This window comes from Penicillium canescens, assembly GCF_028828765.1.
Source record: "Penicillium canescens strain IBT 15451 chromosome Unknown utg000009l_segment0_segment0, whole genome shotgun sequence".
Taxonomy (NCBI): domain Eukaryota; kingdom Fungi; phylum Ascomycota; class Eurotiomycetes; order Eurotiales; family Aspergillaceae; genus Penicillium; species Penicillium canescens.
The window spans coordinates 1,379,062-1,396,890 of NW_026703971.1; the positions used below are offsets into that span (position 1 = coordinate 1,379,062).

The 17,829-nt window shown below is 48.3% G+C and overlaps 3 protein-coding genes across 3 annotated transcripts; 2 read left to right on the plus strand and 1 right to left on the minus strand.

The window, feature by feature from the left end:
* Nucleotides 1–3,791: 3,791 nt before the first annotated feature.
* Nucleotides 3,792–5,234, plus strand: N7446_011945 (uncharacterized protein; the record flags this gene model as incomplete). The annotated part of the gene is made up of 1 exon (XM_058520687.1): nucleotides 3,792–5,234. The coding sequence occupies one exon, from the start codon at nucleotides 3,792–3,794 to the stop codon at nucleotides 5,232–5,234; it is 1,443 nt and encodes a 480-aa protein (XP_058366973.1).
* An 846-nt stretch (nucleotides 5,235–6,080) lies between these two features.
* Nucleotides 6,081–7,806, minus strand: N7446_011946 (glycoside hydrolase family 28 protein; the record flags this gene model as incomplete). The annotated part of the gene is made up of 5 exons (XM_058520688.1): nucleotides 6,081–6,368; nucleotides 6,433–6,886; nucleotides 6,940–7,085; nucleotides 7,138–7,503; nucleotides 7,555–7,806. 5 exons carry the CDS (start codon nucleotides 7,804–7,806, stop codon nucleotides 6,081–6,083), a joined length of 1,506 nt encoding a protein of 501 aa, XP_058366974.1.
* A 2,603-nt stretch (nucleotides 7,807–10,409) lies between these two features.
* N7446_011947 (uncharacterized protein) lies at nucleotides 10,410–11,676 on the plus strand (the record flags this gene model as incomplete). Its single annotated transcript, XM_058520689.1, has 6 exons — nucleotides 10,410–10,780; nucleotides 10,839–10,930; nucleotides 11,060–11,133; nucleotides 11,191–11,267; nucleotides 11,337–11,436; nucleotides 11,497–11,676. 6 exons carry the CDS (start codon nucleotides 10,410–10,412, stop codon nucleotides 11,674–11,676), a joined length of 894 nt encoding a protein of 297 aa, XP_058366975.1.
* Between the last annotated feature and the right edge of the window lie 6,153 nt (nucleotides 11,677–17,829).

Genomic DNA, 17,829 nt, shown 5'->3' on the forward strand with positions numbered 1-17,829 from the left:
GTCCAGTGACCGTCCAATCCGGCGTCAATGATGAGCGTGTTCATATTCTGTCGGTTGAGCTGCTGGTCACATTGCAAGACGAATACAGAGTGATATATTACTCTGATATACATGATGTGATACCCAAGTAAATCAAGCTTGAATCGCATCACTGCTGCCGACGCAAGGATGGGCCGATCTTCTGGCCCTCTGTAGCTTTGTTTGAACCCTGCCTGGTCCCATTCTGGATCTCACTTTCAACGATTGCCAATCGACCAAAAATGTCCGCCAGATCGTTGCGAATGGTTTCATTCCAGGTGGCCTGGTCATGCGACAAGCCCTCAATAGACCTGCTGAGACAGTTAGCGCTTTAAATTCTCACTCGGGATGGACAACAGCTGATGTTGGTATCACCAGCTAGGTACTGTGTACACAGTTAAGTGGACAGTGGTTATACTTCCAAAGCAAAAGTCAATTTTTGATTCGTGTAAAAAAAATAGATGATCCTTCTAGGTCAAGGCCCAGTACCCCTGAATCCATACGGCGGGAGCCGTTGCTTAGCAAGATTACGTACAACCTGTCTTTGCTTATTCTGACGGAAGTATATGTCGCGACACGGACTGTATGGTTCAGCCGTGCAGGTCAGAATATAAGCAAGATTTCAGCCAGAGCAAAATTGGGGACACAGCAATTTCGGAAAGTTTACATCACTTCTCCCCACTCTTTCCACTCCGACAAAATGTTATCCCAGAATATAAGACGTGAGGTCTTTTATGGACCATTGCCCTATCAAGCAGGATACCGAACCGGAAGAGCCACTGGGGCCACGGGAAGTAAAAAAGAAACGGCTGAGAATAACGAACGCGTGGAAGGTATTTACCACCATTCGGAACAGCGGAGGTTTATCAAGGCCTATACACCGAGTCATTTACAACGCGAAATCCTGAACATCGCCTACTCCGCCTCCGATACTGGCGTTCTTTCTCGTCCGCGCTTTCCTTTTCCTTTTGTTGTCCCTGGCATTCCTCTTGCAGCCATTTCAACACCATTGGTCGGCGCTTCTTTCGCATCTCTTCAGTTTCTGTTCACACACATTGATCGCTTTGAGATCTACATTGCGGCTGTGTTTCAACACTTAACAGCTTGCTTAAGCGCTAGGAAAACTTTGGGAGGTGAAAAGTCAGGATCGACTGTGTATGGCTGCAATTCCCAGTGCACCCCCACGCAAGATGCTAGGCACGATTTTCCTGATAGCCCAACAAGGAATTGGAATGATACGACACTTGATAAATCAGCAGGTATCTCGACTGTGGTCACACAGGGTTCCACCTATAATAAACAGGATGCTGTGCGTCATGATCCATTCCACTCCATACAACCTCCAGAATGACATTCTCTATCGTTGAGGAAGAATTCGGGTCGTTGCCCACCACACCTTGGCGAGCAGCGATCCATCTGAGTTCTCTTCAAAGCCCCTTGTTCGCCAATTGGCGAATTATGTCCAGACATCCCACCAGGTAAACCTGGCCAGAGGGAATGCGCGGTCGTCGTAGCGCCTTCAGCGCCGCTTGGCTACTGCGAATATGACCAAGCTGTGCTTTGCCCGTGTGAGACACAGCTTATTACCGTTGAGAACTAATTCCAGAGCCATCTTTATGGCCCGTAGCTCCGCAGAATACAAGTTAAACGAGTCATCATCGCCCATTTGACTTAGAGCGATGTGTTCCCCCGTCTCATCTCCTGCTGCTGCGCCTACTTGACTCCCGATACCGCTTCCGTCCGTGTACATGATCAGGGGTCTCTCTTTTGTAGCTTTCCCAAGGATCTGGTTATGACGTTGCACAGCAGCGTCTCGGTCCTCGATCGTCACATTGGTGGTGCTTGCCACGTGCCAGGCCAAATGCTTTTCGACTCTCGCAGTCTCTCGTCCACGGCCGATCATTTGTACTTGAAATATCATAGGTAAACATCAACCTTGGAAGCCGTGACTATTTAATAGGAAAAAAAAATAATCTAGGAATGTGAGTGGTTAAACCATGCACAATTCTGGAGTAGAGGGAAGGGGTTGGTTAATGTGATCTAATTTTTCAATTGTATTTCATAAAGGGCATTACTAAAAGGACCCCCATTTTGACCGTTCAGACCCTACCTACGTTCACTAAACCCGATTAGGTCTCATACAGTAATTGCATTTCCAATGCATTAAACGGTAAAAATGCATCAATTTCTTGGCAATGCTAATGCCTCCAAGAATTGGCGGTCATAGATCCGAGGTACTTCGATTTACTATGCAGCCCTTCAGTTAGTGAGTGCCTCCTACAAAGCTATCAGCTGACTCTGTAATTCTGGAAAAGGTATCTCCTAACGGCGTCTGGGCGCAGTTTCACCGATAATAATCTTCGCGTTGCGAAATACCCCTTCGATAGTAGAATGTACAGCTAATCATCTCGGATCAAAAGAGGGTTTCATGCTAGTATCTGTCACGGTTAAAATTGCCTTAAGTGAGACTATAGCATGATAAGTAATACTTTCTTTTCTCCCCTCTTATTTCTTTTTGTGGACTTAAGTGATACGCTAGTAGAAGTCCCTAGAGAGGCATGTTTCCTTTGTTTGGCACGTTTGGGTTTCATGCTGCATTTGCATCCCTTCCCTTCTTGTACGCATGCGGGTGGTAGAAACTGGAGGCCCGATTTCTGAGGCTCGGTATGTGGAGGAAACTAGATCGGGTCAAAGATATTGATTGATTGATTGACCTTTTAGTTAAGTTTTCTAGGAAACTACTAGACCAGCCCACTAGCCTTAAGATAAGACATACAATGGTATGTACGAAATAAGCAGGATAAACTTAAATAGAAATTGTCTCATTACATCTCAATGCTCTACTCACTCTCACGACATGGAAAATCTAATATAAACAAACTGAACTTAAAGGCCCCGTTCCTAAGCAGAGCTTCATTTGATATGTAACAGGTCTTATGCGTTCCTGGATGCTACAGTTAGGGCTGTAACTAAACCTTGATAAAAATAAACTTCAAATTCTCCGAGAATCCGCCAGGTTGGACTCCCTGTGAACGCTCCACCACCGCTCCACGTGGCAAACAAAATAAAAAGTGGGGATAAGGGGGTGAATCCCGAGATTTGAAACTGTTTTTCGCTTATCGCTCGATCAAGAAGTCTTAACTAACCACAGAAGTTTTGTTGGTGGCTTGAGTCAAAACCTTATTTCTCCATCTTCCCCACACACACGGCTCGGAAATCCGAGAACTCTAATTAGTCCAGTCATTTGCTTCAAGCAATGTGGTCAATAATGCCGTACTCCTACCACTTCTATCAGCACTAGGGAAAGGTCACTTTCACTAGCGAATATATTCAGTCTACCCGGAATGGTTTGGTTTTCACTTGTGTCGTGATTTCTTTGTTTGTACTAGGGATTCTCGACACTCCGAGAATCGGGAACTTTCAACCCCCCTTTCTCTGCTCATGTTAGCAAGGACACCTTAGCGTGTCCTCGTATCTTCTGCTCTTTTCATCTTTTCAAAAATTACCGAAAGTTACATTTATAATTGTTCTAAATATATATATCTTAGCCACCAAGTTGTAAAAATCCCCCAGACTTCCTAAAAAGCATATTTTAACAATTAATAATCCCGATAGGCCATGGTTGTTGAGATACGAAGCTGTAATTTATCTCATTTACTATGTGTTTTGGGGTGCGCAGCTCGCATGTGAATTACGTTACAAATGCAATACTGTATCAGCTTGCTGTGACATACTCCCTTCTTTCGGAAACTGCTGCCCTCACTACCATCACCATGAAGCTAACAACGTATCGTAAATGGTTCCTCGGGTTGGCGATGCCAGCCGTCACCAGCGCCTTGACGACAACCATCAGTTCCACGACGAATTGGGGCACCTGGGAGGGGTTCGGCGTGTCGCTTGCTTGGTGGGCCAAGGCGTTTGGCACACGGAGTGACTTGGCCGACATATTCTTCTCCGCCCAGTCGACAACCTACAATGGACATAGCATTCCCGGGCTGGGGCTCACCATTGCACGGTACAACGCCGGCGCCTGCAGCACCATCAACGGCTCCGCGATGGTGGTGTCTCCCGACATGATCCCCTCGCGACAGATGGAAAGTTACTGGGCTGACTGGTCCAGCTCTTCGCCGTCGTCATCGAGCTGGAGCTGGAGTGTCGACGCCAACCAGCGCAACATGCTGTCGATGGCCAAAGCCCGCGGCGCAAACATTTTCGAGCTCTTTTCGAACTCGCCCACGTGGTGGATGTGTCTCAACCATAACCCTTCCGGGTCCAGCGACGGCTCCAGCGACAACTTGGAATCGTGGAACTATGACCAACATGCGGTCTATCTGGCTACCATTGCGGAATACGCTGCGAGTTACTGGGGTGTGTCCTTCCAGTCTGTGGAAGCCTTCAACGAACCGTCCTCGGACTGGTGGAACGGCCAGACTGGAACTCAGGAAGGCTGCCACTTTAACGTGGACACCCAAGCGACCGTGATTGGGAACCTGCGCACTGAATTGAACAACCGAGGGCTCAGCTCGATCTTGATTGCAGCCTCGGACGAAAACTCCTACGACTTGGCGATTACCACGTGGAACAATCTCGGAAGTACGGCGACGAGCAAAGTAGGCCGCATTAATGTCCACGGATACCAATACACCGGTGGACGGCGGGACACGCTGTACAGCCTGGCCTCCAGCTCCGGGAAGCGGCTCTGGAACAGTGAGTACAGCGAGAGCGACGTGACGGGCCAGCAACTCGTCACCAACCTGCTTCTCGACTTCCGCTGGCTCCACCCGACGGCCTGGGTATACTGGCAAGCAATCGACAGTGGTGGATGGGGCCTGATCGATGGGGACAATGACAACTTGACGCTCGGCGCCGTCAGCCAGAAGTACTTTGCGCTGGCGCAATTCGCCCGCCACATCCGGCCTGGGATGCGCATCCTGGACGGCGGGAGCGATTACACTGTAGCCGCATACGACTCCACGGCACAGAAGCTGGTCATCATTGCTGCAAACTGGGGTGCGGGCCAGTATCTCAACTTTGATCTCTCCAGCTTCAGCAAGCCTGGGGTCAGTGGCGCCCTGGTCCCACGCTGGATGACTCAAGTCGGAACCGGCGACCAATACGCCAGCTACAGCGATACCTATATCAGCGGGACGAAGTTTTGGTCGTACTTCCCCACTGGAGCGGTGCAGACGTTCGAGGTGTCGAATGTGACGTTGTAAAGAGACGGACGAAGAGCATCGACCTGACTTTTTACTTTTTGAGTTTGCCTATTGTAAACCCCGTCTTATATGCAACGTATATATGTGGTGTCAGTAGAACCCGCGTGGCCTCGGGCCGCCACGGCAACTCTCGCATGCGTGCTCCGTGTAGATAGCCAGTTGACACTATTTAACCTTGTATGCAAAGGAAGTTATACCAGGACTATGAATTTTGTTGAGATAAGGGATAGGATAACATAGGCAGCTGAGGTTCTGCCGGGATCAAAGCCGTATCTAAGTTACCAAGAGACTCTCCCAAAGGGCTGTAATACCAATACATAAGTTTATAAAGGCTGTAAGGCTACAATAAACGATGGTGTGAAAAAAAGCCCTTTTTCTTACGAACCAATCATTAAATTGCAAGGTAATTTCAAAGCTATACCTAATAAAGCTATTAGATAGAGAAATTGTTAAAATAGCGGCGTATAGCGGTGAAGCTTTAACTAAGAGATAGAGGTCGAACCCGCAGATAAAGCCCCAATTATAGATAAGGTATTACGAATATCCTAAAAGTGATAGTGATTGACTGGTCAGTTTTAGCATAAATATAGAGAGAATCCCTAGCAAAAATGGATCATCATTCACATTCTCCATCTATCTTCTCTCTTATGAGTAAGGCCACTACTTTATGATGTGTCGAAGAAGTGTTAAGAAGAGAGTTACTTTTAACAGATTCAATTCTAAAATTGCGCCGATCAACAGCGACAATGAAGTCTTGTCTCTAGTAAAAAAAATAAGTATAAATAGAATAGAATGCCTCAAGTCCCCACCGACTCATTCCAACAAGAAGAGATAATTAAAACTATCTCAAGGGCAGCCGCTGGAAGGGTAGTTGCAGCTGCTGGTCTCACCTCCTCCGGTAATGGAGACATCAGTGAAGATGAAGTCAGAGCAGCTGTCCGAGCCACAAAGGATGTAGTAGTCGTAGGCATCGTCGGTCGCTGTGCCCTTCACGTTGTCGAAAGTGACGCCGCTGATGGTGACGCCATTGGTTGGCTCGCCAGTAGCGCCACCATTGAGGTAGTCTTGCTGTACGTCGATACCGTAGTCAGTGATGCCAGAGACAGTAATGTTCTGGTAGACAATGTTGCTGATCTGTTTGTCATGTTAGTGCCCTGGTTGCGGAGCAAAGTGTAAGAATGTCATGTCATCAACTTACGCTGCCAGTCGTATCGGCATTGCTCTTGATGCGACAGCCGTTCTGGCTGTTGACAACCTGCGAGTTCTTGAAAGTAATTCCATCAACAATGTTGTTGCTCTTTCCACCGACGGATCCGATGCTGAGACCGTGGCCACCGGAGCAGTACACATTGTCAACAACAATCTGAGTTCCACTGGTAACCGCAACACAGTCATCCTGGTTGTACACTTCGATATCCTCCAAGGTAATGTAGTCACTGGAGGAAACGTCGAATCCATCGCTGTTGTGGGCTGCCGCCTTGCTGCCGCTAGCAGAGTTAGGCTCATCTCCTGCCGTATTGTTCAGAACAAGACCGGAGATGACGACGTTCTGGCTTCCAGTAATATCAAAGCAGTGGACGGGCCAATTCATAATGTTCAGATTGGTGATCTTGGAGTTGTAGGTCTTCGTGACGACGAAGAAGTGGTCGGGCCTGGATATAGTTGTTAGCGATGAAATGAGATGTGTGTGACATTCGAGACTGACTTGTCCTGGCCGCCGTTGGAACCTTCTCCGTCCCAGTAGGCAGCACCATTGCCGTCGATAACGTGGCCCTCGGCACCAGTTATGGTGATACCGTGGCCAGAGACGACAATAGGATCGAAATTATCGTCGTATGTATCTCCGAAAGTCTTTGAAAGATCAGTGACATGCCCAAGTAGTATCTATAGTATTTTGACTCACAGTAGTGCCCGCAAAGGTCACAACGGCACCAGTCTGGAGACTCTGCAGATCAATGGTGCTCGAGGGAGGGGCATAAAAATCAGACAGCACGATGTTGGTGCAAGACTTGACAGCAGAAGAGAGAGAGGCGTATTCGGACACAACACAAGTAGTGCCGGATCCAGTCGAGTCCGCAGCAACGGTTGTCACGGCCTGAGTAGTCGTCGGCGCCACAGTGGTGGCCGGCACATCAACCAAAGAAGTAGTGGAGAAGGCCGGGCGGGTGGCGTTGACGAGAGTAGTCGAGCTAGTAGACGAACCGATTGAAGCAGCAGTGGTGGTAGTAACTGCGCTGGTTGCAACAGCTGTGGTCTGTGCCGATCCGGACTGGTACATGTTAGGGGTTGTAGCTGTAAGTTCGACCATAGAAAAACTTACTCCTGATACTTCAGTAGTCCAGACAGTATCGAGGCAGCTACAGGCACTCGATAGATGCTTGGTGTTGAATTCACAGGCAGAAGCAAAGCTTGGAAGGCGGGTAGTAGCGGTCACTATGCTAGCAGTGAAGGTCGCGCAGAACTCTGCGGCAGCAGAGCGGGATGCAGTATAAGCCGAAGGACAGGCATAGCTTTGTGGGTTATTACATCCCAGAGCAATTGGGACAAGAGAAAGGAAGAGCGCACAGCGCATTTTGAAAGGAATGAATGAATAAAGAATGAATAAGTGAATGACAAATAGAGAAAAGAACGATGGGAGAGAAAGAACAAAACTTTCCTAAGTCCTGATGGGGCTGAAGAAGTCTTATACTCATCTTTGTCGGCTCGGTGGTAACGAATTGGCTCGACCTGACTAAAGCTTGGTCGCTATTTTCAACACGTCAAGCCCACATCAGGGAACTAGCCCGAATATTTCTGATTATTTGGCTTAATTTGACCTGAAAATCCACCAATAAAATCTTCGGACCCCTGACGGAAAGTACATAATATCTCCGTCGAACAGACCTAATGGTGTCAATGACATGGCTTGGCCCTACAAGAACCGCGGAAAGTGCTGAGGCCCACTTAGTCCACGTGGCAAACAAAAAAAGAAGTGGGGATAAGGGGGCGAATCCCAAGGTTTGGATTTATCTTTCGCTTATCGCTTAATTAACCAGGGAAAGACACTTTTACTAGCAAAAGCTTCTATCAACACTAGGGAAAGACACTTCCACTAGCGAATATATTCAGTCTACCCCGCATCTCTTCAAATCTTTCATTAAATGATTCACGTGTAAAATAAAATATACATATAAATACGTATATAAATAAAGTATAGGACTTGGCCAGAGTTGTGAAAACTTGAGCAAATAAAGACGTACTCATGTCAGACAGCCATTCAACAAATGAGGATAATTCCGAGAACGCATTCCATATCCTTTGGTGAGGCTGGCATTGGAAGCAAATAAGATACAGTAAGGTCCGAGTACTCGAGTTGGTGCCTGTCGATCCCTGGGCGGTTTTCTGCGACACACCAAGTTTCATCCTGACGGTGACTACACATCTTCGGCAATACTCGGTCACAAATACGGAGTAGTGGTTTCATACTAAGGTTCTCACGAACCCGCTAAGGTCTAGTTGTGCATAGTGAAACACCAGAATTGAACTAGGAGCGGCCGAGACCGTCCATGGTGATTTCATACGGAGTGCTTAGTATTCGTTAAGCTCGCTTAGCAAGTGAGCGGACGCGTCGTCAGCATCATTCGGGGGGTTTAATGATAAGCAGATATCAAAAAGTTCTCCTCGTACATGGGACTGTTTCAAAGGTTCGGACACTAGTTAGTCCACAGTATCTAAAGCTTTTAGAAACAGGGTCTCCAATAGCTCACAAGCAGCAGTGGGATCAGGTCACTCTACGGTTCTGAGCTATGTGCCTGTTTTTGGTCTAATGCATTAAATAGCAGGAAAAAGATTGTAGCACCTATATGTTGAGGAAGCTGGATTGGGTCAAAGATATTGATTGATTGATTAACCTTTTAGTTAAGCTTACTAAGAAACTACTAGACCACCCGCCCACTAGCCTTAAGATAAGACATACAATGGTACGTACGAAGTAAGCAGGATAAACTTAAGTAGAAATTGTCTCATTACATCTCAATGCTCTGCTCACTCTCACGACATGGAAATTTAATATAAACAAACTGAACTTAAAGGCCCCGTTCCTAAGCAGAGCTTCATTTGATATGTAACAGGTCTTATGCGTTCCTGGATGCTACAGTTAGGGCTGTAACTAAACCTTGATAAAAATAAACTTCAAATTCTCCGAGAATCCGCCAGGTTGGACTCCCTGTGAACGCTCCACCACCGCTCCACGTGGCAAACAAAATAAAAAGTGGGGATAAGGGGGTGAATCCCGAGATTTGAAACTGTTTTTCGCTTATCGCTAGATCAAGAAGTCTTAACTAACCACAGAAGTTTTGTTGGTGGCTTGAGTCAAAACCTTATTTCTCCATCTTCCCCACACACACACGGCTCGGAAATCCGAGAACTCGAATTAGTCCAGTCATTTGCTTCAAGCAATGTGGTCAATAATGCCGTGCGGTAGGTACAGGTCCGGGTAACAGGCATATTAGGAGTTGGGGTAGCGAGGGTCCGGAAAGATTGGTGAATTTTGTAGGGGCCGGTTATCCGTTCGGCCGTGTTATTCTTTCCGTCGTGGATTTCGTTACCAAGTTGTACCATGTCCGTAAACGGCGCGGAAGCGATATGAGGTTGTAACAGGAATGGCCTCTATAGCTATGGAAATACACTGGATGCCAATCAGAGCAACTGAATCAAACAAAGGGAAACAGCAATGAGACCTGGAAAGAGTGTTGATTCCGGTGGAGATCTACTGAAGGCCGACGGGTTGAAATACCCTCGAGAATAAGGTGTCTCGAAAGTTACCTGTCCGAGGTGGCAGAAGGTCACAAAAAGGACGCGTATACCAAATGAGACGGTATTGGATGATCACGGATCTCGGCTAGTCACAGTTGTACCTAATGGAGCAATACATGCCTATCTCCATTTTCCTGACAGGTTGTAACTTTCCACCTACAGGAATTGACAAGTTATCTGCATCCTGTGTGGCGCCATATCAGAGATAAGGCTCATTTCCCGAAGTAAACAATCTTCCGATGAATTGATACAAACGAATACAGCTGGACATGTCCCCGTGCAGGTATAAAGAGTAGTATCCTCGAACAGTGCTTCTCCATACTACCGAACATTTTTACCAAGGCTACTCTCTGCTTTCAGCTCAACTCAACTGCATCCATAATGATAAGTATATTTATTCTACTGCATTTGGGTGTTCGCATCGCACATGGCTATCCTAGCACTGCACACCAGCGAAGTGCGGAAACCGTACCGTCGCTATTCCTCAAGACTCTCAGTGAAAGCAATGAAACCGTCTTTATTCCTTATAAATCCCTTGATTATGGACAGTGGAAACCTGACAGCACTGTCTATGACGGTGTTCCTATGGTTGAGAAGCATGCCGTTGTTGATGGCAAAAACTTGACATACCAGGACTTTGATATACCTGCACTCACAACAGAGCAGGTTAGGAAATATCTGATGTCGACCCCAGAGTTTTTCAATAGCCATGGGAAACTATCTTACACACTTGAAGACGTTGAGAAATACAGGTAAACGCATACCGCGCTTACATTTATGGACCTTGAACTCACTACGATTTTAATCTAGGCATTCCTTAATCTCAGGGGACCATAATATGACTATTGCTGTACCCAGTCGTTATGCCAAAAGAATTTTACCTCACACGACGGATGTTGAGTGTGAGTTTGGCAGCAGTTCATTCTGTATACCAGAATGCAGGAGAAGCTCGTCTAGAGCTGTTATTCAGTCGACAAACCCGAACGTCTATGGGGACTATCATTACGAAAGCGGCGCTTTGTGTGGCACAGGCTCTATAACAAAGAGCGTCTCCGTTACTTCCGCGTCAGGGGTCAACATTGGCGGCAGTGACAATATTCCCGGGGTCAGTTTTGTGTACTTGCTGCCTTTTAAAACTGCGTATGCCTAACTGTAGCAACAGTTGGGGAAAGGGTGGACGGGCGCACTAACAAAATTCCTAAGCACCTTCGGACTATCAACTTCTCACAATTCAGACACGTGAGTTAAATTACTAACCCAATCCCCAATATGCAGAATTTAGGGAGTACTGATAACCCGTCTTATTAGCGTTACAACCAGTATTTCCTATTCCGGCACTTGTGGGCCACATAATGTCTGCTTTCTCTGGGAGAGACCACATTTCACCGTTGAACAAGGAGTCATTACTGTGAGTAATGAGCAACTATTCTGGTCACTTCTAGCTGTGTAAGCATACTGATTAAAGTAGACTCAGGAGTTTGATATCGCTACCAATAAGGCTTGCGGCTCTCCATCTGTGACGCCATTTGAGGCCCATATAATGCATGAGGATAGCGATGCTGGAGGCGCTGGTATGTACCTCTCCATCTCATCAGTTCTTAGGTTCTGTTTCACCTGCTTTGTCTTCCCTGCTCTGCTACGTCATTGAAACAAATGAGAAAAATGAAGGCTTGCTAACTGGATAGCTGACTATGGTGCTTGCTATTCTATGACGTACCATGGGTGTCCAGGCCCGGTAGAAGCTTCATCTACTCTTCCCCGCTGTCCAGATGGCTATTGAGCACTGTACCCGACTCGGACGGATGTCTCTGTTAGATCTTTCCGTGGTAGGCATTGGTCGTCCTTGAAAGCTTCAAGGTGGCAACACATGGCTATTGTGACGATGGGGACGTGAATAGGAGGATGGGAGGACCGAGTTTGCATGATGGTTTAGTATGGGGATTTGACGATGTGAATAAACACAGCCGAATGGGGTGATAAGGGGAAGCACCGCTTACTCCGTCAGGCATTCCAGAGCAACCGAATTGCTATCTCCGGAAAGCTTAGTCTGCCCGCGTGGTTCCAAGTCCGTTTGGTGTCCAAACGCAGTCTTCCGCTGTCGTACAACTTCTTGCTCACTCTCATCGGCCGAGGTGCTATTGTCCTGGTCGACAGAGTCGTGTTCATCCTGACAGAATGAATCGTCCTCTGTGGTATCGCCTGTAGCGGATCTGGATGGACTACCAGTATCCTAAGGCTCAGAAGACGACAAAGACAATGCACGTTGCAATCGGCTTCGAAAGTTCTGTCGTCGAGGAGTGTGCGAGACTTTCCGAATTCCGCCCATACTTGGGTCTGACTTACGCTGGGGTGAGGAGTGGTCCTAGTTATGGTTTTCTGTGATATGAGGCGCTCGGGTTTTATAGCATGTTGTATCGCGGGATCAGGATTGACTGTTTGCTTGCTCGCAATTGAGGAGGGGATCGCAAGTGCGCCCATTTTTCATTCCTACTTTCTACCCGTAGATATCTATTTCTAAATCTGCACATTTTTTAACAATAACTCACTAAGAGGCGGATCAGACAACAGAATTCAACAATTGGTGAAACAATGGGGAATTGTCAATACGAACGGGCTCTTGTGGCCGCGTTCAACGTTGTTGATTCTCAACGAAGCAGAGTGCATTAAAAAGTGAGGGATTTTTGGTCTTCAGAACTTTGAACTGGTACGAGTACTGAGAGTCTGGTACTGGCTCTCTAGGCTAGGCCAAAGCTCATAACACACTATAACCTTTTAAACTCAACAACCTTACACATTCCAAATCACTTTCTGCTGTTTTGTTCACCCGTTTTCGGCTACTTTCGCAACTTGCCCGAGCATCACCATGTCCCAACGTAGCGCACATGGCTGGCCAGAATGGGAAGAGAAAAGTCTTCTCCCATGGTTGGATGCCCATCCGGAGCTGTCGTGGAAAGCCCTCTCCGACGCATATTATGAAGACTATCAGGTGCATCGAAGCGTTGAATCTTGACGAGGGAAAAAGTACCATATTCTGCGGAAGCAGAGTCGCACTGGTGCCAAATCTCCCCCAAATCCAGGCAAATCAAAACGAGCCGTTGCCGTACGACGCTCCGTGGTCGACAGCGCTTCACAGTCGAGTCTTTCAGCCAAAACCCCTGTCCAAAGGAACATCGACAAATGGTTCCAAACGATTCTAGCGGCCGACCCTAACCAGCCCGATGACAGCAAAAGGCCAACTCAGACGAATCCTATTTCAGGTACGAAACACTTAATCGTCTCATATTACATACTGACCCTTTGCCACAGACCGCTTGACGCCAGCACCGCTTCCGTGCCGGCCTAAAAGAACACGGTCGTCATCCTGGAGGTGGGACTATGTGTATCGTGTCTGTGCTGCTAGGAAGCTGAGATACCGGCGAACAGAGCGTGCACTTTAGCAGCATTCATCAGCTGGATCGCTACATAGCGATGTCCAAGGAACAGTGGCCAACTACCCCTATACACTTGTCCAAGTAAATGTTACTTCATCAAAGGCTGTGATCAGCAATGAAGCCTCAGCATGAGGAATATAAGCGTAGTTGTATATCGTTCCATGTATTCCGTAGAGGAAGTAGCAATCGCCCTTCTTAGGAATGACAACAATATAGAGGATGTCCCAAAGTCAAAGTTAAGGAATCGAGCACGACGGTGGTGCCCTTGGAACAGACCTGCCTACACATTTTCATTCTTGCCATGCAAACCAGGAGGATTTCATCGGAGTGTTATATGGCCCAGTAAGTACTGCGGACAGCGTATATGGATTCACGATACTATGAGTGGTCCCGTAGGGGGGTAGGATATGGTAGCAAGGGGGCTCTAGGAAAATGGAAATACGGCATTCTTGTCGGCTCAAGGTAATACATCGGCTTGGACTTGATTGGATTGATGGTCGAAAGCAGGGTAATCTTGGGGTGAAGCGTACGATTTGTTTTGACCTACGCCCAAGTCAGGAGGAAATTAGTTTGACAGAGACCGTGGAATCACGAGGGCAGCTGACGATCATTAGCGGAACCGCAAATCATTCGACCGCAAAGTTTGGACGACCCATGGAATCGCCTGCTCGGTGAGAAAATGCGGTGGTCATGTAGGATTCAAAGCCCGGGCTTCTGCCCCACATGCTTTCTAGGTTGCTCGTGATTCAGCCCTACAGTTCAAAAGAGAAGTCCAGAGAATTGGGGCAGAACCACCACAGTCTCGACCTGCTCATGCAGGGCTTTTGGAATATACCAGCAGTGTACTAGAAAGATCTCTCTCGCTACAGTCGTAATCAAGATGAGGAGGGTGATTGAGATAAAGTTTGGGGGCCGCAGGAGGGCCGGCCCACAACCTCAATCCATTTTCGGCAGCCAATCGGTTCCTCGGTTTTAGTGCAAAAACCGGAGATATTTTTACATAAGCTCATGTGGTGTGTCCATGATTGGCATAGTCTACTGTACAAGCTGTCTGCTAGACATACCGAACTGGTAATTGAGTTCGGCTGATGATGGGGTTGTGTCGGATTCAAAGAGAGTATAATATCTAGGAAAGCTTTATGCAGGACAGAAGTCAAAACTTCTAGAACGTTCGACAGACCTGATAGACAAGGAGCAACTTGCCACTTGACAGGAGAATTATTCTCCTGTGACAGAAACCAGGAAAGTATAACCACGGATCGGGATTTAGCCTACCATTCTGTTGCCAGAATTCCGCATGATATTCCAAATACCTCACCTGCCTGGACCGTACCTCGGCCGTACCTCCTAAGCAACAAAGTCCTTTTCCATCGGTCACTGACGGCCGTCAAGTTTGGGCTTGTGGATCGGTCTGGACCTTTGCAAATCCTTCACTTCTTCTCCGGGCCATAAATAGAACCTCCTTGAACTAGTGTCCCGTGGGTCGTCGCTGGGATCTGGATCGCAGTACCGTACCTGCGTCTGTCTAAATTCGCGCATTGTGTTTGATTGGTCCGTCGGGCGCTATTTGTATCCAGAGTCTCATCAATGTGATAGTAGCGTTGCAATCTTGCGAGGGGGTGGCGATCACGCGAACCTAGCTCGTGGGCCTGGTTGCACATTTCACATGGTTGTCCTAGGCTCAGTTTCCTATGGAAACTTTCCAATAAGCTCTGGGCTTTGTTTATGCCCTCCAAAGAAGGACAATCCTCATCCTGAGCTTGAGTATGTCAATATCTGTGCGGTAAGGGAGTAGAGATTCTAGTAAAAGCAACATTAGCTGGCTGCGAGTAGACAAGGAAGAAACAACATTCAGCGGCGCGGGGCCAAGGATGAACAGGACTGATTCGAGCGAGACCAAAGGATCCTCCAGCCAACCGCAGGCACAGTCCAGCGTTTCTGTCAGCCAGAAATTTTTCAACCTATTATTTTGGCATCTGTTGAAGCACATCAACCCTCATAAAAGAGACGGTGACCGTGGCTAAACGGGCAGATGTAGGGTGCCACCGCTTGAGCGATTTAATTGCAAACTCAACAATATGTAGGAATCACATTTTTGCGGCGTTGCTTTCTTTCAACAGTTGATGAAAGCGGTTCACCATACTTAACGCAAGATTTGAGAGAAATGGTCCCAGGTCGAAACATGAATCTGCGGGCCACAAGGTGTCCAGACACCGTTTCAACGTCGTTCGACTTGCTTCAACGCCAACCAAAGGACAGTGATCTCTCTACCCTCGGCGCAATGGTTCCATGGTAGAGACTTGACCGAAAAGTTATAAAAGGGGCCGGATTCCCAGCCCAAAAAACTCAGGACTTCGGTCCTCACACTTTGATCCTCACACTTTGATGCATCGTAGTGTCCCTCTCTTGCCTGCGGGCTTGAGAGTTTCCGTGACCACGGCTGTCGCTGCCACGAGCCCAGCGATGTAAGATGTGCTCCCTCGCTGCCATGAGCCCCGCGAGCGTAAAATGGTGCTTCGCAGGATAGGTCTGCGTGAACAACAATCCTCGCAGGGGGGTGCTGCGAAAACAAGACTACCCCGCAGGATAGGTCTGCGTCAACAATAATCCTCGCAGGGAGGTGCTGCGAAAACAAGACTACCTCGCAGGGGGCGCTGCGAAAACAAGACTACCTCGCAGGGGGGCGCTGTGATGACAAGTGAGACCCGCAGGAGACCGCTGCGTTAACAAGTTCTCTGCAGGAGACCGCTGCATTACCAAGTTCTCCGCAGGCTAGGTCCTGCGTCAACAAAGCGCCTCGCAGGGACATCTGCGACACCAAGAGTCTCCGCAGGATGGGCTCTGCGTGACCAAGTGTGCCTCGCAGGATGGGCTCTGCGTCATCAAGTGTGCTTCGCAGGATGGGCTCTGCGTCATCAAGTGTGCTTCGCAGGATGGGCTCTGCGTCAACAAGTGTGCTTCGCAGGATGGGCTCTGCGTGACCAAGTGTGCCTCGCAGGATGGGCTCTGCGAAACCAAGTACTCCAGACCTTCCGTGACCACGGCTGTCGCTGCCACGAGCCCAGCGATGTAAGATTTGCGCTCCCTCACAGCCAATGAACCCTGTGACTGTAAAAATGTGCTCCCTCACAGCCAATGAGCCCTGTGACTGTAAAAATGTGCTCCCTCACAGCCAATGAGCCCTGTGTATGTAAAAATGTGCTCCCTCGCTGCCCTGAGCCCCGCGAGTGTAAGAGTGTGCTCCCTCGCTGCCCTGAGCCCCGCGAGTGTAAGAATGTGCTCCCTCACAGCCAATGAGCCCTGTGTATGTAAAAATGTGCTCCCTCGCTGCCCTGAGCCCCGCGAGTGTAAGAGTGTGCTCCCTCGCTGCCCTGAGCCCCGCGAGTGTAAGAATGTGCTCCCTCACAGCCAATGAGCCCTGTGTATGTAAAAATGTGCTCCCTCGCTGCCCTGAGCCCCGCGAGTGTAAGAGTGTGCTCCCTCGCTGCCCTGAGCCCCGCGAGTGTAAGAATGTGCTCCCTCACAGCCAATGAGCCCTGTGTATGTAAAAATGTGCTCCCTCGCTGCCCTGAGCCCCGCGAGTGTAAGAGTGTGCTCCCTCGCTGCCCTGAGCCCCGCGAGTGTAAAAATGTGCTCCCTCGCTGCCCTGAGCCCCGCGAGTGTAAGAGTGTGCTCCCTCGCTGCCCTGAGCCCCGCGAGTGTAAAAGTGTGCTCCCTCGTTGCCCTGAGCCCCGCGAGTGTAAAAATGTGCTCCCTCGCTGCCCTGAGCCCCGCGAGTGTAAAAGTGTGCTCCCTCGTTGCCCTGAGCCCCGCGAGTGTAAAAATGTGCTCCCTCGCTGCCCTGAGCCCCGCGAGTGTAAAAGGTGCTTCGCAGGACGAGCTCTGCGTTAACAAACGTGCTTTGCAGGGGATTGCTGCGTTAACAAGCCCTCTAGCAATGTGCAGGCACCTCTTCGTGGTGTTAGAGACCAGTATTCGATATTCAACAGTATTCGAAGAAGCAAAGACCTGCCCAACCTCCTCCTCATAGTCTGTTTCTTTTTCCGAAGGATCATCATTGGATAGATAGAATGAGCCCTAGATAGATCGTCCCAAATTCAATGGCCAAAATTATACGATAATAACGAAACTGTCATTTTTATCAAAGGGGAGGTTCCCAAATGTTCTGCGCTGATAGTTTGCGGTCCGATAGTCCTTTCGTGTAGTGAAATTGACACCCTTCATTCAGGCGTAGAGCAAACATGTTGGTGAGAATTAGTGAGAGTGTTGATGTGTTGACGTGTCGATGCGTTGATGCGTTGATGTGTTGATGTGTTGATGTTGATGTCTGATGTTGATGTTTGATGTTGATGTTCGATGTTGATGTTGAT